This window comes from Oncorhynchus gorbuscha, linkage group LG17, assembly GCF_021184085.1.
Source record: "Oncorhynchus gorbuscha isolate QuinsamMale2020 ecotype Even-year linkage group LG17, OgorEven_v1.0, whole genome shotgun sequence".
Classification (NCBI taxonomy): Eukaryota; Metazoa; Chordata; class Actinopteri; order Salmoniformes; family Salmonidae; genus Oncorhynchus; species Oncorhynchus gorbuscha.
In genome coordinates, this window is record NC_060189.1 from 17,472,035 (window position 1) to 17,496,453 (window position 24,419).

Consider the following 24,419-nt stretch of genomic DNA (forward strand, 5'->3'; position numbering starts at 1 on the left):
AAGAGAGGGGTAGAGAGAGACAGAGAGATCCATACACTCAAATCTTCTTATAAATGTGATTATTGCCTCGCTCCCAGCTATGTTAGAGCTAACCATATTAGCAGCACTAACGAGACAGCATAGGAAAAAGTGAAGGACGCCTACCTTTAGCAAGCGGCGTCAGATAAAACATTAATATCTGCCAAATAGTCACACATTTATGGAGTGTGAACCGACTGTGTCGGAGTGTGTGTGTGTGTGTACAGTCGCAATGGATAAGGTGTGTGGGTGTGCCGTGAGCCGGAGGAGGTGTTCTCACTCAATTCCAGCAGTGTCTCTAATTGAGCGTGCCCACACACGCACGCACGCACGCACACACACAATTAATCCACCCTGGACCCACGAGACAGACAAATCCATGGTGCAGCTGGACAGACAGACAGGCCTGTGATGAACACATCAGCCTGAGAGCCTCTGATAGAGGAAAGGGATGTGGGAAAGGAGGGAGGGATGGAGGAGAGGGGAGTGGCTGAGAGGGATAGAGTGGAGAAGATTAGCATTCTCAACAGCACTGGAGGAATCTGTCTTGGCTGTCAGGCTCCTCCCCCCCTCCCTTCATGTTTAATGGCTGCCATGTCCAGGGCAAGCTGTGTCACTTGATAGCTCCACTGCTCTGCAGCACAGTCTGACGTCAGTATCACTGCACAGGGGGACACTGTGTCTTCCACTAAGACTCCTCCGCACACACAGAGTAGGAGAGAGCGTGTACGTGTCTGACTGCAATCTCTTGACGAATGATTCTTCACAGGTTTGCATTATGACACACACACACACACACACACACACACACACACACACACACACACACACACACACACACACACACACACACACACACACACACACACACACACACACACACACACACACACACACACACACACACACACACACACACACACACACACGTCAAGTCCTGCGTTGTGTCCTGTTGGGCCTGTAACCTGGCTGGCCTATGCAGATCTCTGTATGAAAACATGAATTTGGCCTAATAATTACGTAAGCCCATTATTCATGAAGTACCTCCCCACTGCATCCAGGCAGCTATCTGCTAATGGAACATTAACTGACCAGCCTACACAGTACAGTGAGTACACACACTTCATGTCTACTATAGAACTATGGATGTTTTAATAACAGAGGCAGTAGAGTGGAGAATCAGAACAGTAAATAGCAATGTGGAGACCTCACTTCATTAGTAGTGGGGATGGCACTTCACTGTCAGAGGAGAGAGTTTCTACTAAACAGTATGACCACCAACTAGTCCTGAGTAGACCAACTGTGTGACAACAAATAGTACTTTGGACATGTACCTTTTAATAGGTATAGTTCAAAATAAAACTAGCTTGCATGGGGGTTGGGACAGGGCAGTGGGGAAAACAGTACATCTTTTTACACAAGAGATGGCGATGCAACGAGCAGCACCGCAGACATTGAGATGGGTGCGATGCAAGAGTTTGCTCTCACACAGTCAAAACAGAGTGCTGTATCCGTGCATGTGCAAGGGTGCACTTCACGCTGCTACATCCTGGTAGCTCCGGGACCCAAACAGCAGAGAAGTTTACCCTTGCCCAGATACAGGGTGTGTTTCAGTAAGGAAGAACACCTAGCGGAGCCACCGCAGCTAGCCCAGATACAGGGTGTGTTTTAGTAAGGAATAACACCTAGCGGAGCCACTGCAGCTAGCCCAGATACAGGGTGTGTTTCAGTAAGGAAGAACACCTAGCGGAGCCACTGCAGCTAGCCCAGATACAGGGTGTGTTTTAGTAAGGAATAACACCTAGCGGAGCCACTGCAGCTAGCCCAAATACAGGGTGTGTTTCAGTAAGGAAGAACACCTAGTGGAGCCACTGCAGCTAGCCCAGATACAGGGTGTGTTTCAGTAAGGAAGAACACCTAGCGGAGCCACTGCAGCTAGCCCAGATACAGGGTGTGTTTTAGTAAGGAATAACACCTAGCGGAGCCACTGCAGCTAGCCCAGATACAGGGTGTGTTTCAGCAAGATAGAACACCTAGCGGAGCCACTGCAGCTAGCCCAGAGACAGGGTGTGTTTCAGTAAGGAAGAGCAGCTAGCCCAGATACAGGGTGTGTTTCAGTAAGGAAGAACACCTAGCGGAGCCACTGCAGCTAGCCCAAATACAGGGTGTGTTTCAGTAAGGAAGAACACCTAGCGGAGCCACTGCAGCTAGCCCAGATACAGGGTGTGTTTCAGTAAGGAATCAGGTGATCTTGGTGAGGGGAGCAGAGCACACCCCTGGACAGTTCTGTTGTAGGAGAGGGAGGGAAAGATAAGACCACTCTGATACGGTGGTTATCAAATAATGAGCACAGGGTATGGGCAGATGTATGGCGGTGTGAGTGCGTGTCTCACCGTGGCCTGGGTAGAGCTCTCCGTAAGGTCCCAGAGCAGAGCGTGGTTATCAGCCAGAGAGATCACATGCTTCCCATCGCCCATGGGCTCCCACAGGACACTGCAGCAGAGAGAGACAGAGCGAGTGAGGGGAGGGGGGTTAGTTCACAGGACACACACTTCAGTGAGAGAAAACACAAACACTTATATACAACCACAGTATGATGCACACACAAGCACTCTCTCTCACACACACACACACACACACGACACACACACACACACACACACACACACACACACACACACACACACACACACACACACACACACACACACACACACACACACACACACACACACACACACACACACACACACGACTTGGCCTGCAACTACTGTAACCAAAGTTTATGACCATGATATGACAAGTTTGCAGTCAAATGACCACGATGCAGTATTTACTGCATACGACACACACACACACACACACACACACACACACACACACACACACACACACACACACACACACACACACACACACACACACACACACACACACACACACACACACACACACACACACACACACACACACACACACACACACACACCCAGTAGATAAGAGCCCCTTCATGTACCTGCTATAGACCTGCTATAGACTGATTAGTCCTTAGATAAATGAGACTGGTCCAACCCCTCTGAGTCAATCATCAGGACAGAGCAACACAACATAAAGCCTCCACTGTGCTGTGTGTGTGGGAGGGATAAAGGGATGGAAGAGGAGGAGGGAGGGACAAAGTTAGTCTTTCTCAGGATTTCATCCAACTCTGTAACTTGCTTCCATCTCTTGTGAGGGGAGAGGGGCAGAGGGAAAAGGAGAGAGCGAAGAGTAGAAGAGTTTATGGAGGTTGTAAATCCATGGATGAGGGGGACAGTTTTTACTGTCCTACCAAGGTGTTAGAAGTCACAGGCCTAGGACACAAATACGCAGACAGGCAGGCAGGCAGGCAAGCAGACAGACAGACACACACCAGCCAAGGAGCTTTCTATCCCTCTCCTTCTCTCTCATTCATTTATTCTATAAAAACAGCTCCAAACTGAAGTCAATGTATTCACCACATAGATTTATGAAAGCAGCCCCCCAATTATACCAATTAGCCAAAATCATAAAAGAGAAAGAAAGGAGAGAGAAGAGAGAGAGAGAGAAAGAAGAAAGGGTACATCAGAAATCAGCTAAATGTAATTGAAGAATTCATAGAATCTAACCACTTCTGGGGTAATTGGAAAACGATAAACATCAACAACATGAAGAGTTATCTATCCAAAACAGAGATGTATGGATACACCACTTCTCCAATCCTTTTGGTTCTATAACAAAGAACAAACATCAACAACATGAAGAGTTATCTATCCAAAACAGAGATGTATGGATACACCACTTCTCCAATCCTTTTGGTTCTATAACAAAGAACAAACAGCAAAAACATTTACATGATCAAAAATCTAATCTTAGAATCAGCTATTAAAGACTACCAGAACACACTGGATTCTCCAAAAACATAGAATGAACTAGAGGACAAAATACAAAAATGATCAAATATACAGACAGGGGCCTCTAGAGTGGCACAGTGGTCTAAGGCACTGCATCGCAGTTGCTAGCTGTGCCACGAGAGATCCTGGTTCAAAGGCTCCAGGCTCTGTCGTATCCGGCTGTGACCAGGAGACCCATGGGGTGGCGCAAAATTGGCCCAGCGTCTTCCGGGTTAGGGGAGGGTTTGGCCGGCAGGGTTTTTCTTGTCCCATCGCACAGTACCGATTCCTGTGGCGGGCCGAGCGCATGCACATCGACACGGTCACTAGGTGAACGATGTTTCTTCCGACACATTGCTGTGGCTGGTTTCCGGGAAATTGGGCACTGTGTCAAGAAGCGGCAGGGTAGCCTAGTGGTTAGAGCGTTGGACTAGTAACCGGAAGGTTGCGAGTTCAAACCCCCGAGCAGACAAGGTACAAATCTGTCGTTCTGCCCCTGAACAGGCAGTTAACCCACTGTTCCTAGGCCGTCATTGAAAATAAGAATTTGTTCTTAACTGACTTGCCTAGTAAAATAAAGGTAAAAAAAAAAAAAAAAAAGCAAGTGTGGCTTGGTTGGGTTGTGTAACGGAGCATGCTCGGCTCTCGGCTCTCGACCTACCACTCTCCTGAGTCCATATGGGAGTTGCAGCGATGAGACAAGAAACTAATTACAAATTGGATACCATGAAATTGGGGAGAAAAAGTTTAAAAAAAAAAAATATATATATATATATATATATATATATATATTTTTTTTTTTAAACTTTTTCTCCCCAATTTCATGGTCTCCAATTTGTAATTAGTTTGTAATTAGTCTGTGAGCCAGAAATCTTGCTTGTTTGTAGGTGACCAAATACTTATTTTCCACCATAATTTGCAAATAAATTCATTAAAAATCCTACAATGTGATTTTCTGGATTTTTTTTCTAATTTTGTCTGTCATAGTTGAAGTGTACCTATGATGACAATTACAGGCCTCTGTCATCTTTTTAAGTGGGAGAACTTGCACAATCGGTGGCTGACTAAATACTTTTTGTCACGCCTTGGTCATTGTATTTTGTGTTTTTGTTATATGTTTGGGTAGGCCAGGGAGTGACATGGGTTTATATGTTGTGTTTCGTATTGGGGTTTGTATTATTTGGGATCGCGGCTGATTAGGGGTGTTGTTAGGCTTGGCTGCCTGAGGCGATTCTCAATTAGAGTCAGGTGCTTATCGTTGTCTCTGATTGGGAACCGTATTTAGGCAGCCTGAGTTTCACTTTGTATTTCGTGGGTGATTGTACCTGTCTCTGTGTTGTAGTCACCAGATAGGCTGTAATTAGTTTCACGTTCCGTTCTGTTGTTTTTGTATTTAGTTTCAGTTATTTCATGTACCGCATTTTTCATTCATTAAAGTCATGAGTAACCAACACGCTGCATTTCGGTCCGACTCTCTTCCTTCAACAGACGAACGCCGTTACACGTTTTTGCCCCACTGTATATATATCAATAAATAAACAGACCACACATTTATCAAATCAAACTTTAGTTGTCAAAATATTTGTCAAGTGTAGACCTTACTGTGAAAGGCTTACTTACAAGCCCTTAACCCAAAATGCAGTTAAATAAGGGGTAAGAAAATATTTACCAAATAAACTAAAGTAAAAAATAATAAAAAGTAACACAATAACGAGGCTATATACAGGGGGTACCGGTACCGAGTCAGTGTGGAGGCTATATACAGGGGGTACCGGTACCGAGTCAGTGTGGAGGCTATATACAGGGGGTACCGGTACAGAGTCAGTGTGGAGGCTATATACAGGGGTACCGGTACCGAGTCAGTGTGGAGGCTATATACAGGGGGTACCGGTACCGAGTCAGTGTGGAGGCTATATACAGGGGTACGGTACAGTCAGTGTGGAGGCTATATACAGGGGTACCGGTACAGAGTCAGTGTGGAGGCTATATACAGGGAGTACCGGTACAGAGTCAGTGTGGAGGCTATATACAGGGGTACACAGAGTCAGTGTGGAGGCTATATACAGGGGGTACATGTACCGAGTCAGTGTGGAGGCTATATACAGGGGGTACCGGTGAGTCAGTGTGGAGGCTATATACAGGGGGTACCGGTACCGAGTCAGTGTGGAGGCTATATACAGGGGGTACCGGTACCGAGTCAGTGTGGAGGCTATATACAGGGGGTACCGGTACCGAGTCAGTGTGGAGGCTATATACAGGGGTATCGGTACCGAGTCAGTGTGGAGGCTATATACAGGGGGTACCGGTACCGAGTCCGTGTGGAGGCTATATACAGGGGTACCGGTACCGAGTCCGTGTGGAGGCTATATACAGGGGGTACCGGTACCCGTGTGGAGGCTATATACAGGGGGTACCGGTACCGAGTCAGTGTGGAGGCTATATACAGGGGGTACCGGTACCGAGTCAGTGTGGAGGCTATATACAGGGGTACCGGTACCGAGTCAGTGTGGAGGCTATATACAGGGGGTACCGGTACCGAGTCAGTGTGGAGGCTATATACAGGGGGTACCGGTACCGAGTCAGTGTGGAGGCTATATACAGGGGTACCGGTACCGAGTCCGTGTGGAGGCTATATACAGGGGTACCGGTACCGAGTCAGTGTGGAGGCTATATACAGGGGGTACCGGTACCGAGTCAGTGTGGAGGCTATATACAGGGGGTACCGGTACAGAGTCAGTGTGGAGGCTATATACAGGGGGTACCGGTACAGAGTCAGTGTGGAGGCTATATACAGGGGGTACCGGTACAGAGTCAGTGTGGAGGCTATATACAGGGGGTACCGGTACAGAGTCAGTGTGGAGGTTATATACAGGGGGTACCGGTACAGAGTCAGTGTGGAGGCTATATACAGGGGTACCGGTACAGAGTCAGTGTGGAGGCTATATACAGGGGTACCGGTACAGAGTCAGTGTGGAGGCTATATACAGGGGTACCGGTACAGAGTCAGTGTGGAGGTTATATACAGGGGGTACCGGTACAGAGTCAGTGTGGAGGCTATATACAGGGGGTACCGCACCGAGTCAGTGTGGAGGCTATATACAGGGGTACCGGTACCGAGTCAGTGTGGAGGCTATATACAGGGGGTACCGGTACCAAGTCAGTGTGGAGGCTATATACAGGGGGTACCGGTACCGGTCAGTGTGGAGGCTATATACAGGGCGTACCGGTACCGAGTCAGTGTGGAGGCTATATACAGGGGTACCGGTACCGAGTCAGTGTGGAGGCTATATACAGGGGGTACCGGTACAGAGTCAGTGTGGAGGCTATATACAGGGGTACCGGTACAGAGTCAGTGTGGAGGCTATATACAGGGGGTACCGGTACAGAGTCAGTGTGGAGGCTATATACAGGGGGTACCGGTACAGAGTCAGTGTGGAGGCTATATACAGGGGGTACCGGTACAGAGTCAGTGTGGAGGCTATATACAGGGGGTACCGGTACAGAGTCAGTGTGGAGGCTATATACAGGGGGTACCGGTACAGAGTCAGTGTGGAGGCTATATACAGGGGGTACCGGTACAGAGTCAGTGTGGAGGCTATATACAGGGGGTACCGGTACCGAGTCAGTGTGGAGGCTATATACGTTAAGGCTAATCTGAAGATGGTGCTGGCTAAAGCTAAAACTGGCGAGTGTAGAGAGTATAGAGATATTGTTATCCACGTCGGCACCAACGATGTTAGGATGAAACAGTCAGAGATCACCAAGCGCAACATAGCTTCTGCGTGCATATCAGCTAGAAAGATGTGTCGGCATCGAGTAATTGTCTCTGGCCCCCTCCCAGTTAGGGGGAGTGATGAGCTCTACAGCAGAGTCTCACAACTCAATCGCTGGTTGAAAACTCTTTTCTGCCCCTCCCAAAAGATAGAATTTGTAGATAATTGGCCCTCTTTCTGGGACTCGCCCACAAACAGGACCAAGCCTGACCTGCTGAGGAGTGACGGACTCCATCCTAGCTGGAGGGGTGCTCTCATCTTATCTGCCAACATAGACAGGGCTCTAACTCCTCTAGCTCCACAATGAAATAGGGTGCAGGCCAGGCAGCAGGCTATTAGCCAGCCTGCCAGCATAGTGGAGTCTGCCACTAGCATAGTTAGTGTAGTCAGCTCAGCTATCACCATTGAGACCGTGTCTGTGCCTCGACCTGGGTTGGGCAAAACTAAACATGGCGGTGTTCGCCTTAGCAATCTCACTAGGATAAAGACCACCTCCATTCCTGTCATTACTGAAAGAGATCATGATACCTCACATCTCAAAATAGGGCTACTTAATGTTAGATCCCTTACTTCAAAGGCAATTATAGTCAATGAACTAATCACTGATCATAATCTTGATGTGATTGGCCTGACTGAAACATGGCTTAAGCCTGATGAATTTACTGTGTTAAATGAGGCCTCACCTCCTGGCTACACTAGTGACCATATCCCCCGTGCATCCCGCAAAGGCGGAGGTGTTGCTAACATTTACGATAGCAAATTTCAATTTACAAAAAAAAAAAATGACGTTTTCGTCTTTTGAGCTTCTAGTCATGAAATCTATGCAGCCTACTCAATCACTTTTTATAGCTACTGTTTACAGGCCTCCTGGGCCATATACAGCGTTTCTCACTGAGTTCCCTGAATTCCTATCAGACCTTGTAGTCATTGCAGATAATATTCTAATCTTTGGTGACTTTAATATTCACATGGAAAAGTCCACAGACCCACTCCAAAAGGCTTTTGGAGCCATCATCGACTCAGTGGGTTTTGTCCAACATGTCTCTGGACCCACTCACTCTCACAGTCATACGCTGGACCTAGTTTTGTCCCATGGAATAAATGTTGTGGATCTTAATGTTTTCCTCATAATCCTGGACTATCAGACCACCATTTTATTACGTTTGCAATTGCAACAAATAATCTGCTCAGACCCCAACCAAGGAACATCAAAAGTCGTGCTATAAATTCACAGACAACACAAAGATTCCTTGATGCCCTTCCAGACTCCCTCTGCCTACCCAAGGACGCCAGAGGACAAAAATCCGTTAACCACCTAACTGAGGATCTCAATTTAACCTTGCGCAATACCCTAGATGCAGTTGCACCCCTAAAAACTAAAAAAATGTCTCATAAGAAACTAGCTCCATGGTACACAGAAAATACCCGAGCTCTGAAGCAAGCTTCAGAAAATTGGAACGGAAATGGCGCCACACCAAACTGGAAGTCTTCCGACTAGCTTGGAAGGATGGTACCGTGCAGTACCTAAGAGCCCTTACTGCTGCTCGATCGTCCTATTTTTCTAACTTAATTGAGGAAAATAAGAACAATCCGAAATTCCTTTTTGATACTGTGGCAAAGCTAACTAAAAAGCAGCATTCCCCAAGAGGGATGACTTGCACTTTAGCAGTGATAAATTCATGAACTTCTTTGAGGAAAAGATTATGATTATTAGAAAGCAAATTACGGACTCCTCTTTAAACCTGCGTATTCCTCCAAACCTCAGTTGTCCTGAGTCTGCACAACTCTGCCAGGACCTAGGATCAAGAGAGACGCTCAAGTGTTTTAGTACTATATCTCTTGACACAATGATGAAAATAATCATGGCCTCTAAACCTTCAAGCTGTATACTGGACCCTATTCCAACTAAACTACTGAAAGAGCTGCTTCCTGTGCTTGGCCCTCCTATGTTGAACATAATAAACGGCTCTCTATCCACTGGATGTGTACCAAACTCACTAAAAGTGGCAGTAATAAAGCCTCTCTTGAAAAAGCCAAACCTTGACCCAGAAAATATAAAAAACTATCGGCCTATATCGAATCTTCCATTCCTCTCAAAGATTTTAGAGAAGGCTGTTGCGCAGCAACTCACTGCCTTCCTGAAGACAAACAATGTATACGAAATGCTTCAGTCTGGTTTTAGACCCCATCATAGCACTGAGACGGCACTTGTGAAGGTGGTAAATGACATTTTGATGGCATCGGACCGAGGCTCTGCATCTGTCCTCGTGCTCCTAGACCTTAGTGCTGCTTTTGATACCATCGATCACCACATTCTTTTGGAGAGATTGGAAACCCAAATTGGTCTACACGGACATGTTCTGGCCTGGTTTAGGTCTTATCTGTCGGAAAGATATCAGTTTGTCTCTGTGAATGGTTTGTCCTCTGACAAATCAACTGTACATTTCGGTGTTCCTCAAGGTTCTGTTTTAGGACCACTATTGTTTTCACTATATATTTTACCTCTTGGGGATGTTATTCGAAAACATAATGTAAACTTTCACTGCTATGCGGATGACACACAGCTGTACATTTCAATGAAACATGGTGAAGCACCAAAATTGCCCTCGCTAGAAGCATGTGTTTCAGACATAAGGAAGTGGATGGCTGCAAACTTTCTACTATTAAACTCGGACAAAACAGAGATGCTTGTTCTAGGTCCCAAGAAACAAAGAGATCTTCTGTTGAATCTGACAATTAATCTTAATGGTTGTACAGTCGTCTCAAATAAAACTGTGAAGGACCTCGGCGTTACTCTGGACCCTGATCTCTCTTTTGAAGAACATATCAAGACCATTTCGAGGACAGCTTTTTTCCATCTACGTAACATTGCAAAAATCAGAAACTTTCTGTCCAAAAATGATGCAGAAAAATTAATCCATGCTTTTGTCACTTCTAGGTTAGACTACTGCAATGCTCTATTTTCCGGCTACCCGGATAAAGCACTAAATAAACTTCAGTTAGTGCTAAATACGGCTGCTAGAATCCTGACTAGAACCAAAAAATTTGATCATATTACTCCAGTGCTAGCCTCTCTACACTGGCTTCCTGTCAAAGCAAGGGCTGATTTCAAGGTTTTACTGCTAACCTACAAAGCATTACATGGGCTTGCTCCTACCTACCTCTCTGATTTGGTCCTGCCGTACATACCTATACGTACGCTACGGTCACAAGACGCAGGCCTCCTAATTGTCCCTAGAATTTCTAAGCAACCAGCTGGAGGCAGGGCTTTCTCCTATAGAGCTCCATTTTTATGGAACGGTCTGCCTACCCATGTCAGAGACGCAAACTCGGTCTCAACCTTTAAGTCTTTACTGAAGACTCATCTCTTCAGTGGGTCATATGATTGAGTGTAGTCTGGCCCAGGAGTGGGAAGGTGAACGGAAAGGCTCTGGAGCAACGAACCGCCCTTGCTGTCTCTGCCTGGCCGGTTCCCCTTTTTCCACTGGGATTCTCTGCCTCTAACCCTGTTACGGGGGCTGAGTCACTGGCTTGCTGGGGCTCTCTCGTGCCGTCCCTGGGGGGATGCGTCACCTGGGTGGGTTGATTCACTGTTGTGGTCGGCCTGTCTGGGTTCCCCCCCCCCTTGGGTTGTACCGTGTCGGAGATCTTTGTGGGCTATACTCGGCCTTGTCTCAGGATGGTAAGTTGGTGGTTGAAGATTTCCCTCTAGTGGTGTGGGGGCTGTGCTTTGGCAAAGTGGGTGGGGTTATATCCTTCCTGTTTGGCCCTGTCCGGGGGTGTCCTCGGATGGGGCCACAGTGTCTCCTGACCCCTCCTGTCTCAGCCTCCAGTATTTATGCTGCAGTAGTTTATGTGTCGGGGCTAGGGTCAGTTTGTTTATCTGGAGTACTTCTCCTGTCCTATTCGGTGTCCTGTGTAAATCTAAGTGTGCGTTCTCTAATTCTCTCCTTCTCTCCTTCTTTCTCTCTCTCGGAGGACCTGAGCCCTAGAACCATGCCCCAGGACTACCTGACATGATGACTCCTTGCTGTCCCCAGTCCACCTGGCCATGCTGCTGCTCCAGTTTCAACTGGCCTGGGCCCTAGGACCATGTCCCAGGACTACCTGACATGAGGACTCCTTGCTGTCCCCAGTCCACCTGGCCATGCTCCTGCTCCAGTTTCAACTGTTCTGCCTTACTATTATTCAACCATGCTGGTCATTTATGAACATTTGAACATCTTGGTTCTGTTATAATCTCCACCCGGCACAGCCAGAAGAGGACTGGCCACCCCACATATGCTCTCTCTAATTCTCTCTTTCTTTCTCTCTCTCGGAGGACCTGAGCCCTAGGACCGTGCCCCAGGACTACCTGACATGATGGCTCCTTGCTGTCCCCAGTCCACCTGACTGTGCTGCTGCTCCAGTTTCAACTGTTCTGCCTTATTATTATTTGACCATGCTGGTCATTTATGAACATTTGAACATCTTGGTCATGTTCTGTTATAATCTCTACCCGGCACAGCCAGAAGAGGACTGGCCACCCCACATAGCCCGGTTCCTCTCTAGGTTTCTTCCTAGGTTTTGGCCTTTCTAGGGAGTTTTTCCTAGCCACCGTGCTTTTACACCTGCATTGTTTGCTGTTTGGGGTTTTAGGCTGGGTTTCTGTACAGCACTTTGAGATATCAGCTGATGTACGAAGGGCTATATAAATAAATTTGATTTGATTTGATTTGATGTACGAAGGGCTATATAAATAAATTTGATTTGATTTGATTTTACCGGTACAGAGTCAATGTGGAGGCTATATACAGGGGGTACCGGTACAGAGTCAATGTGGAGGCTATATACAGGGGGTACTGGTACCGAGTCAGTGTGGAGGCTATATACAGGGGGTACCGGTACCGAGTCTATATACAGGGGGTACCGGTACCGAGTCAGTGTGGAGGCTATATACAGGGGGTACCGGTACAGAGTCAGTGTGGAGGCTATATACAGGGGGTACCGGTACAGAGTCAGTGTGGAGGCTATATACAGGGGGTACCGGTACCGAGTCAGTGTGGAGGCTATATACAGGGGGTACCGGTACCGAGTCAGTGTGGAGGCTATATACAGGGGTACCGGTACCGAGTCAGTGTGGAGGCTATATACAGGGGTATCGGTACCGAGTCAGTGTGGAGGCTATATACAGGGGGTACCGGTACAGAGTCAGTGTGGAGGCTATATACAGGGGGTACCGGTACAGAGTCAGTGTGGAGGCTATATACAGGGGGTACCGGTACAGAGTCAGTGTGGAGGCTATATACAGGGGGTACCGGTACAGAGTCAGTGTGGAGGCTATATACAGGGGGTACCGGTACAGAGTCAGTGTGGAGGCTATATACAGGGGGTACCGGTACAGAGTCAGTGTGGAGGCTATATACAGGGGGTACCGGTACAGAGTCAATGTGGAGGCTATATACAGGGGGTACTGGTACCGAGTCAGTGTGGAGGCTATATACAGGGGGTACCGGTACCGAGTCTATATACAGGGGGTACCGGTACCGAGTCAGTGTGGAGGCTATATACAGGGGGTACCGGTACAGAGTCAATGTGGAGGCTATATACAGGGGGTACCGGTACCGAGTCAGTGTGGAGGCTATATACAGGGGGTACCGGTACCGAGTCAGTGTGGAGGCTATATACAGGGGGTACCGGTACCGAGTCAGTGTGGAGGCTATATACAGGGGGTACCGGTACCGAGTCAGTGTGGAGGCTATATACAGGGGGTACCGGTACCGAGTCTATATACAGGGGGTACCGGTACCGAGTCAATGTGGAGGCTATATACAGGGGGTACCGGTACAGAGTCAGTGTGGAGGCTATATACAGGGGGTACCGGTACAGAGTCAGTGTGGAGGCTATATACAGGGGGTACCGGTACAGAGTCAATGTGGAGGCTATATACAGGGGGTACCGGTACAGAGTCAATGTGGAGGCTATATACAGGGGGTACCGGTACAGAGTCAGTGTGGAGGCTATATACAGAGTCAATGTGGAGGCTATATACAGGGGGTACCGGTACCGAGTCAGTGTGGAGGCTATATACAGGGGGTACCGGTACAGAGTCAGTGTGGAGGCTATATACAGGGGGTACCGGTACAGAGTCAATGTGGAGGCTATATACAGGGGGTACCGGTACAGAGTCAATGTGGAGGCTATATACAGGGGGTACCGGTACAGAGTCAATGTGGAGGCTATATACAGGGGGTACCGGTACAGAGTCAGTGTGGAGGCTATATACAGGGTGTACCGGTACCGAGTCAGTGTGGAGGCTATATACAGGGTGTACCGGTACCGAGTCAGTGTGGAGGCTATATACAGGGGGTACCGGTACCGAGTCAGTGTGGAGGCTATATACAGGGGGTACCGGTACCGAGTCAGTGTGGAGGCTATATACAGGGTGTACCGGTACCGAGTCAGTGTGGAGGCTATATACAGGGTGTACCGGTACAGAGTCAGTGTGGAGGCTATATACAGGGGGTACCGGTACAGAGTCAGTGTGGAGGCTATATACAGGGGGTACCGGTACAGAGTCAGTGTGGAGGCTATATACAGGGGGTACCGGTACAGAGTCAGTGTGGAGGCTATATACAGGGGGTACCGGTACAGAGTCAGTGTGGAGGCTATATACAGGGGGTACCGGTACAGAGTCAGTGTGTGGGGGTACAGGAAACAGGTCATTTGACGAGATGTTCAGGAGTCTTATGGCTTGGGGGTAGAAGCTGTTAAGAAGCCCCTTGGACCTAGACTTGGCGCTCAGGCATCGCTTGCTGTACGGTAGCAAAGAAAGCAGTCTATGACTTGGGTGACAATTTTATGGGCTTTCCTTTGACACAGCTTATTATATAGGTCCTGGATTGCAGGAAGCTCGGCCTCAGTGATGTACTGGGCCGTATGCACTACACTCTGTAGCGTCCTACAGTCAGATGCCGAGCAGTTGTCATACCAAGCAGTGATGCAACCGGTCAGGATGTTCACGATGGTGCAGCTGTTGAACCTTTTGAGGATCTGGGGAACCATGCCAAATCTTTTCAGACTCTTGAGGGGGAAAATGTTTTGTCATGCCCTCTTCACGCCTATCTTGGTGTGTTTGGACCACGATAGATCATTGGTGATGTGGACACCGAGGACCTTGAAACTCAACCCGCTCCAACAGCCCCGTTGATGTTAATAGGGGCCGAGTTGGCCCACCTATTCCTGTAGTCCACAATCAGCTCCTTTGTCTTGCTCACATTGAGGGAGAGGTTGTTGTCCTGGCACCACACTGCCAGTTCTCTGACCTCCTCCCTATAGGCGGTCTCATCGTTGTCGTGATCATGCCTGTTGTGTCGTCAGCAAACTTAATGATTGTGTTGGAGTCGTGCTTGGCCACGCAGTCGTGGGTGAACAAGGAGTACAGGAGGGGACTAAGTACACACCCCTGAGGGGCCCCAGTGTTGAGGATCAGAGTGGTAGATGTGATGTTGCCTAACCTTACCACCTGGTGGCAGCCCGTAAGCAAGTCCAGGATCCAGTTGCAGAGGGAGTTGTTTAGTCCCAGGGTCCTCAGCTTAGTGATGAGCTTCATGGGCACTATGGTGTTGAACACTGAGCTGTAGTCAATGAATAGCATTCTCACATAAGTGTTCATTTTGTCCAGGTTGGAAAGGGCAGTGTGGAGTGCGATTAAGATTGTGTCATCTGTGGATCTGTTCGGGCGATATGCGAATTGGAGTGGGTCGAGGGTATCTGGGAGAATGCTGATAATGTGAGCCATGGCCAGCCTTTCAACGCACTTCATGGCTACCAACGTGAGTGCCACCGGGTGGTAATCATTTAGGGAGATTACCTTCGCTTTCTTGGGCACAGGGACTATAGTGGTCTGCTTGAAACATGTCGGTACTACAGACTCAGTCAGGGAGAAGTTGAAAATGTCAGTGAAGACACTTGACAGTTGGTCTGTGCATGCATTGAGTACACATCCTGGTAATCCATCTGGCCACGCGGCTTTGTGAATGTTGACCTGTTTAAAGGTCTTGCTCACATCGGATAGCGAGAGCGTTATCACACAGTCATCCAGAACAGCTTGTACATGATTCTGTGTTGCTTGCATAAATTAACATAAAAGGCATTTAGCTCGTCTAGTAGGCTCGCGTCACCGAGGAGCTTGCGTCTGAGTTTCCCTTTGTAGTCCATAATAGTTTTCAAGCCCTGCCACTTCCGACGAGCGTCAGAGCCGGTGTAGTAGGATTCAATCTTAATCTGTATTGACGCTTTGCTTGCTTGATGGTTCGTCTGAGGGCATATCGGAGGCAGATTTCTTATAGGCATCCAGATTAATGTCCCGCTCGTTAAATGCGGCAGCTATAGCTTTAGCTCGATGCGGATGTTGCCTGTAATCCATGGCTTCTGGTTGGGATATGTACAGTTGAAGTCAGAAATTGATATAGACTTAGGTTGGAGGCATTAAAACTCGTTTTTCAAACACTCCACAAATTTCTTGTTAACAAACTATAGTTTTGGCAAGTAGGTAAGGACATCTACTTTGTGCATGACAAGTCATTTTTCCAAAAATGGATTACAGACAGATTATTTCACTTATAATTGACTGTATCACAATTCCAGTGGGTCAGAAGTTTACATACACTAAGTTGATTGTGCCTTTAAACAGCTTGGAAAATTCCAGAAAATGATGTAAAGGCGTTAGAAGCATCTGATAGGCTAATTGACATTATTTGAGTCAATTGGAGGTGTACCTGTGGATGTATTTCAATCTCTACCTAAAATTGTAGACCTCCACATGTCTGGTTCATCCTTGGGAGCAATTTCCAAACGCCTGAAGGTGGTACCACGTTCATCTGATAAACATCATGGGACCACGCAGCAGTCACACCGCTCAGGAAGGAGATGCATTCTGTCTCCTAGAGATGAACATACTTGCAAAAAGTGTAAATCAATCCTAGAACAACAGCAAAGGACCTTGTGAAGATGCTGGAGGAAACAGGTACAAAAGTATCGATATCCACAGTCCACTGCTCCAAAACCGCCATAAAAAAAGCCAGACTACGGTTTGCAACTGCACATGGCGACAAAGATCATACTTTTTGAAGAAATGTCCTCTGGTCTGATGAAACACAAAAATAACTGTTTGGCCATATTGACCATCGTTATGTTTGGAGGAAAAAGGGGGAGGCTTGCAAGCCGAAGAACACCATCCCAACCGTGAAGCACGGGGGTGGCAGCATCATGTTGTGGGAGTGCTTGGCTGCAGGAGGGACTGGTGCTCTTCACAAACTAAATGGCATCATGAGGTAGGAAAATTATGTGGATATATTGAAGCAACATCTCAAGATGTTCATGAAGTCATAGCTTGGTCGCAAATGGGTCTTCCCATTCCTCCTCTGTCAGGAGGAATGGGCCAAAATTCACCAAACGTATTGAGGAAAGCTTGTGGAAGGCTACGCAAAACAATTTAAAGGCAATGCTACCAAATACTAATTGAGTGTATGTAAACTTCTGACCCACTTGGAATGTGATGAAAGAAATAAAAGCTTAAATAAATAATTCTCTACTATTATTCTGACATTTCACATTCATAAAATAAAGTGGTGATCCTAACTGACAGAAGACAGGGAATTTTTACTTGGATTAAATGCCAGGAATTGTGAAAAACTGAGTTTAAATGTATTTGGCTAAGGTGTATATGAACTTCGGACTTCAACTGTACGTATCGTCAATGTGGGGACGACGTCGTCGATGTGCTTCTTGATGAAGCCGATGACTGAGGTGATATACTCCTCAATGGCATTGGATGAATCCCGGAACATATTCCAGTCTGTGCTTGCAAAACAGTCCTCTAGCATAGCATCTGCGTCATCTGACCACTTCCGTATTGAGCTAGACACTGGTACTTCCTGCTTTAGTTTTTGCTGGTAAGCAGCAATCAGGATAGAACTATGGTCAGATTTTCCAAATGAAGGGCAGGGGAGAGGTTTGTATGCATCTCTGTGTGTGTAGCAAAAGTGGTCTACAGTTTTTTATTCCACTGATTGCACATATGACATGCTGGTAATTTTTTAATTTAAGTTTGCCTGTATTAAAGTCCCTGGCAGTAGGAGCACTGCTTCTGGGTGAGTATTTTCTTGTTTGCTTATGGTCTTATAGAGTTTGTTTTAGCAGTCTTAGTGTCAGCATCGGTCTGTGGTGGTAAATAGACGGCTACAAATAATACAGATGAGAACTCTCTTGGTAGATAGTGTGGTCTACAGCTTATCATAAGGTACTCTGCCTCAGGCAAGCAATACCTTGAGACTTCTTTTATATTGGACATTGCACACCAGATGTTATTGACAAAAAGACACACACCCCCACCCCTTGTCTTACCAGACGTAACAATTGGCTACACTTAAACTCCTTAACATCATCCTCAGCTCTTGCATCTTCCAAAATATTTGGAACCAAGGACTGATCCAATCCACAAAAGTGGAGACAAATTTGACCTCAATAACTAGAAGGGCATATGCGTCAACAGCAACCTTGGGAAAATCCTCTGCATCATCATTAACAGCAGACTCGTACATTTCCTCAGCAAATGTCAAATTGGGTTTTTACCAAATTTGCATACGACAGACCATGTATTCACCCTGTACACCCTAATTGACAAACAAACAAACCAAAACAAAAGCCAAATTTTCTCATGCTTTGTTGATTTAAAAAAAAAGCTTTCAACTTAATTTGGCATGATGGTCTGCTTTACAAATTGATGGAAAGTGGTGTTGGGGGTAAAACATACGACATTATAAAATCCATGTACACAAACAACAAGTGTGTAGTTAAAACTGGCGCTTCTGTCCCCAACCAAGGACGGCCTACAGCAGCACCTAGATCTTGTTCCAAAAAAGGTCCAGTTGCAAGGACCACAAATACACATTCCATCTAGACACCATTGTCCTAGAGCACACAAAAAACTATACATACCACGGTCTAAACATCAGCGCCACAGGTAAGTTCCACAAAGCTGTGAACGATCTGAGAGACCAGGCAAGAAGGGCCTTCTATGCCATCAAAAGGAACATACAATTTGACATAACAATTAGGATCTGGCTAAAACACTAGAATCAGTTATAGAACCCATTGGTCTTTATGGTTGTGAGGTCTGGGGTCTGCTCACCAACCAAGAATTCACAAAATGGGACAAACACCAAATTGAGACTGCATGCAGAATTCTGCAAAAAATATCCTGTGTACAACATAAAACACCAAAAATTACATGCAGAGCTGAATTATGCCGATACCTGTAAATGATCAAAATCCAGAAAAGAGCTGTTAAATTCTACAACCACCTAAAAGCAAGCAATTCCCAAACCTTCCATAACACAGCCATCACCTACAGAGAAATTAACCTAAGCAAGCTGGTCCTGGGGCTCTGTTCACAAACGGACCCCACAGAGCCCCAGGACAGCAACACAATTAGACCCAAACAATTCATGAGAAAACAAAAAGATAATTCCTTGGCACATTGGATAGATTTTACAACAAAAAAAACAGAGCAAACTACAATGATTTTTGGCACTAAACAGACAGCACACAGTGGCAGAAAACCTGACCACTGTGACTGACCCGCAATAAAGGAAACCTTTGACTATGTACAGACTCAGTAACACTGCCCACAAAATTAGGTTGAAACTGAGCTGCACTTCCTAACCTTCTGCCAAATATGTGACCGTATTATGTCTTTATTATTTTGGAACTTTTGTGAGTGTAATGTGTTATTCATTTCACTTGCTTTGGCGATGTAAACATATGTTTCCCATGTCAAAAAAGTCCCTTAAATATATATTTAATTTTTAGAGAGAGAGAGAGAGAGAGAGCGAGCGAGACAGAGAGATCCTTTATGACGCCAGTGAGAGTCTCTTATTAAAGAATATAAGCTATGTGCATTTGAACTTGAGCGGCATGGCATCCTGGTAGGGAGGGAATATGTAAATACATGGAGGACTGCTGGGGAAGGGAGTTTATTGCTCAGACAGTATAGGACAAGATGCCTGCCTTCTTCCTTCTCATAAGATTGTTTCCTTGTCTGCTTTGCATTAAGATTAGTTTAATTCGATAGCAATAGATGCACACACTGCTCATGGTATTAGACTGGTCTGCTTTGGTGAATAGAGACACACAGAGAAATTAGTTTGTCTTGGCTACAGAGTTACAGTGAGGGATCAGTAGCATAAAGATATAAGTCCAAGGTGAGAGAGAGAGAGAGAGAGAGAGAGAGAGAGAGAGAGAGAGAGAGAGAGAGAGAGAGAGAGACACACAGAGAAAGTAGTTTGTCTTGGCTACAGAGTTACAGTGAGGGATCAGTAGCATAAAGCTATAAGTCCAAGGTGAGAGAGAGAGAGAGAGAGAGAGAGAGAGAGAGAGAGAGAGAGAGAGAGAGAGAGAGAGAGAGAGAGAGAGGGGGAGAGAGAGAGAGAGAGAGAGAGAGAGAGAGAAAGGAACTAAGAAAAAGGGGATGAGAGTAAAATGTGTGTGTGTGTGTGTGTGTGTGTGTGTGTGTGTGTGTGTGTGTGTGTGTGTGTGTGTGTGTGTGTGTGTGTGTGTGTGTGTGTGTGTGTGTGTGTGTGTGTGTGTGTGTGTGTGTGTGTGTGTGTGTGTGTGTGTGTGTGTAGGATTTTTTTTTTAAATCAGCCATGCCGTGTTAGTGTACAATTGAAGACGGGTCGCCACGGCCGCTCACATTACTGACAGTATTGACTGGCCTGCATGACTATCTGGCTGTCTGGGCTCCCATTGGGCTAACATTGATTGCTAACAGTCCCTTGGAGTACAAATCACACTCTGTGATAAATCCACCCCCCCCCCCTCCAACAACACACAGGCATACACACACCGTCCACATAGGCTCCACACTCATAGACATACAACAAAACAAACGTTACCCCCCCTCCTGTCACCCCACAGCGTAGACAATAAAACAGTGTGTCTGTCGAGCTTCATGATTCCTCAAGGTGCTCACCCAGGCCCTGATTGGTCCTAATCGCTCCAAGGGAATCGATTCCCGAGCCTGGTGCTGCTCCAAGTCGAAATGAGGTGCTTGGCTCCCCAAAGCAGGGGAGAGAAATATATTTATATATATTTTAAAGCTTTGTTTGTTTCTTCAATCCAGGCACCCTTCACAACATGACACTAGCCAAAATGTTTGTCCACCCAGACTAAGGAGGGATATGGTGGCTGAATATAAGAGTCGTGGTGGAGGATGGTGGGACAGGCATAAAGGACGTACAGACAGACAGACTCTCACATACTCCTTCTATCACACACTAGCAGACTGACACACTCTCACTCAAACAAGGCTTCACACACACACACACACACACACACACACACACACACACACACACACACACACACACACACACACACACACACACACACACACACACACACACACACACACACACACACACACACACACACACACACACACACACACACACACACACACACACACACACAGATTGCTGTACTCCTGCCAGTGTAGTCAGAGCGAGCGGGGGCTGCAGCCTGAAAGAGATGGACGAGGTGGTACCAAACCAAAGCCATCCATTTCTCAGAGCCAATACAACAAAGCAAAGGATACAAGGCTCACATAGCAAACAGAACACATACACAGATATAGAAACAGATACAGAAACATGCCATTCAGAATGTTACAGCTCTGAGGATGTCAGACACCAGAATCATCAATCTCCTCCTCAGTCACACCTCACCCACCCTTGGATCTTCATCAACAGAAGGCTATTACACACACAGACCCACACACATACTGCTCAGGGAAGACTCAAAATGGAAACATGTCATTTGAAATGCTAAAATGCATCATTTTTTTCCAAAGGGATGAGGCAGCTACCGAAGTAAAAAATGGGCCGAGCATTGATTTGATTTTCCTGTACATTAAATGATGGTGAATGTAGTGTATGCAGCTATAAGAAAAGGTTTGAGCAGTGGCTGAGCCTTGGGATATGTAGGTCAGTCAATACTTTGCACAGCATACCAAGCTAACGGGGAACATTCCCAGAACATGAGCTAAGATTCCCATTATGATCTAGCTAGAGTTGTATCTCACATTAGAGTCCTCTTTAGGTTTCCTAAAAGTTCTCTTTAGGTTTCCAGGTAATGTAATAACACAATGTAGCAGTAATGTTTTCCCAGCCATCCAAAATAGGTTCTGTGAAAGAACTCTCCATTCGTGGAGATGATCATAGAATGTTTGTATAAAACATTTGCCTGATGTTGCAAGAACGTTCCTATAAAATATTTAATCTGTTCTTTAAAAGGTTCCCAGATTGTTTCATTAAGTTGTGTGAACATTGTAGGGACATCCCAAAAGATATGTTACCAAAACATAAACACTGTCCATTTGTGTGGACGATTCTACAATGTTTCTTTTAGGGTGCAAACAACCTTTACCTGATGTTACAAGAATGTTCCCAGAGTACATTTTGTCTGTCCTTTAAAGGTTTCCAGGATGTTTCATTAGGTCGTGGTAACATTGTGGGGACGTGACAAGAGATATGTTCCCAAAACACGCTCAATTGTGATGACATTCATACAAGGTTTAGGTTAGGCTGCACAGGACATTTCCTTAATGTTGTAAGATTGAAATAAGTCTGTTTTTATGACATTCAGAGCATATTTGTTTTAGGTTTAACATAATATTCCATTGATGTTCACACAATATACATTTTACCTCGTCTTTGAGGTCCTCAGAACAGTACAAGAACATTTATAAAATGTTATATACAGTAAAAGACCAAATTTTACCACAACACTCTAAGCATGCAAATGAAAGCTTAAGAAATCAGACTGGAATACATCCCCATTATGTTTCTTTCCATATTGAATGGCAATTCTCATTTGATGATTGTATTGTAGGCAGGGTTGGGGAGTAACGGATTACTTGTAAGAGATTACAAAAAATGTTAACTGTAATACCCGCAATATTGGAATTAGATTACAGATCATTTTGAAAAACTAGATTATTACTTTGAGGATTAGTTTTAAATTCAGAGAGGACGTTTGCGCCAAATAATTTGACAATCCTCTATTTTCTCAATAACATTCATTCAGCATGAATTGAAAAAAGGTGTAAGTTGAAGTTTGTTTCACACGTCAGAGACCACAATGATGACACACCAAATATGTATGATGGATGGTGGGATTCGTGACTACCTCGTGAAGCTGGTTGAGAGAATGCCAAGAGTGTGCAAAGTTGTCATCAAGGCAAAGGGTGGCTATTTGAAAAATAACACATCTATTTACTTTGTTTAACACTTTTTTGGTTACTAAGTGATTCCATATGTGTTATTTCATAGTTTTCATATTTTCTACAATGTAGAAAATAGTCAAAATAAATAAAAACCCTTGAATGTGTAGGTGTTCTAAACCTTTGGACCGGTAGTGTATGTACGCTACCGTTCAAAAGTTTGGGTTCACTAAGAAATGTCCTTGTTTTTGAAAGAAAAGCACATTTTCTTGTCCATTAAATAACAAAATGATTCAGAAATAGTGTAGACATTGTTAATGTTTTAAATGACTATTGTAGTTAGTAACGGCAGATGTTTTATGGAATATCTACATAGGCGTACACAGGCCCATTATCAGCAACCATCACTCCTGTGTTCCAATGGTACGTTGTGTTTAAAAAAAATATATATATTATTATTATTAGTTTTTAATACTTATTTCTTTTAAAAAACACAAGGAAGGGGTAACATTATTAGAAGTATTAGAACATGAAGGACAAACAATACAACATCAAGACACTATCAAACATGTATCAGTCTTTCCGCAACAGAGCCATCCTTATGTGTGAGGGTGTGTGTGCATGATAGTGATATGAAATATATGTCATAGTTTCTTTTTTCATGATCACAATCTTGTGAAACCCGAACCCTCCAAGATCCCCCCCACAGTTCCACAATAGCTGCCCCTCAACCATTCAGTGCACAACTGAGCAAGAGGACAAGTACATTAGAGTGTTTAGTTTGAGAAACAGACGCCTCACAAGTCCTCAACTGGCAGCTTCATTAAATAGTACCCGCAAAACACATGTCTCAACTTCAACAGTGAAGAGGAGACTCCGGATGCTAGCCTAGGCAGAGTTGCAAAGAAAAAGCCAAAACTCAGACTGGCCAATAAAAAGAAAAGATTAAGATGGGCAAAATAACAGACACTGGAACTCTGCCTAGAAGGCCAGCATCCCAGAGTCACCTCTTTGTTGGTGTTTTGCTGGTACTATTTAATGAGGCTGCCAGTTTGTATAAATATAAATCCTAGATTATTTGCCCATATCATGCAGCCTACGTGGCAGTGTGGAAATGATCTCAATTGAGCAGTGTAAAGTACTTAAGTAGTACTTGAAAGTAATTTTACTTAAGTTGTTTCTTTTGGTATCTGTACTTAACAATTGTATTTTTGACAACTTTTACTTCACTACATTCCTAAAGAAAATACTGTACATAGGGGAAAGTAATCTAAAAGTAATGAAATGTAATCAGATTGCGTTAGTGAGTTTGGGTAATCAAAAAGTTGTTACAGTTACCTTTCCAAAATTGTAATATGTAACGGATTACATTTAGAAAGTAACCATTTCCAAACATGATTGTAGGTGATCTAGAGACGCGTAATAACAATTTATAATAATTTAATTCATAGGACA

The 24,419-nt window shown here is 45.3% G+C and overlaps 1 protein-coding gene across 2 annotated transcripts in view; it reads right to left on the minus strand.

Moving 5' to 3' along the window:
- Positions 1–24,419, minus strand: part of eipr1 (EARP complex and GARP complex interacting protein 1) — a 54,533-nt gene that overhangs the window by 13,897 nt on the left and 16,217 nt on the right. For both annotated transcript variants that reach the window (XM_046308494.1, XM_046308492.1), the window contains one exon: positions 2,412–2,511. In XM_046308494.1, coding sequence (XP_046164450.1) covers positions 2,412–2,511 — 100 coding nt within the window. The remainder of the gene's footprint in view (positions 1–2,411; positions 2,512–24,419) is intronic.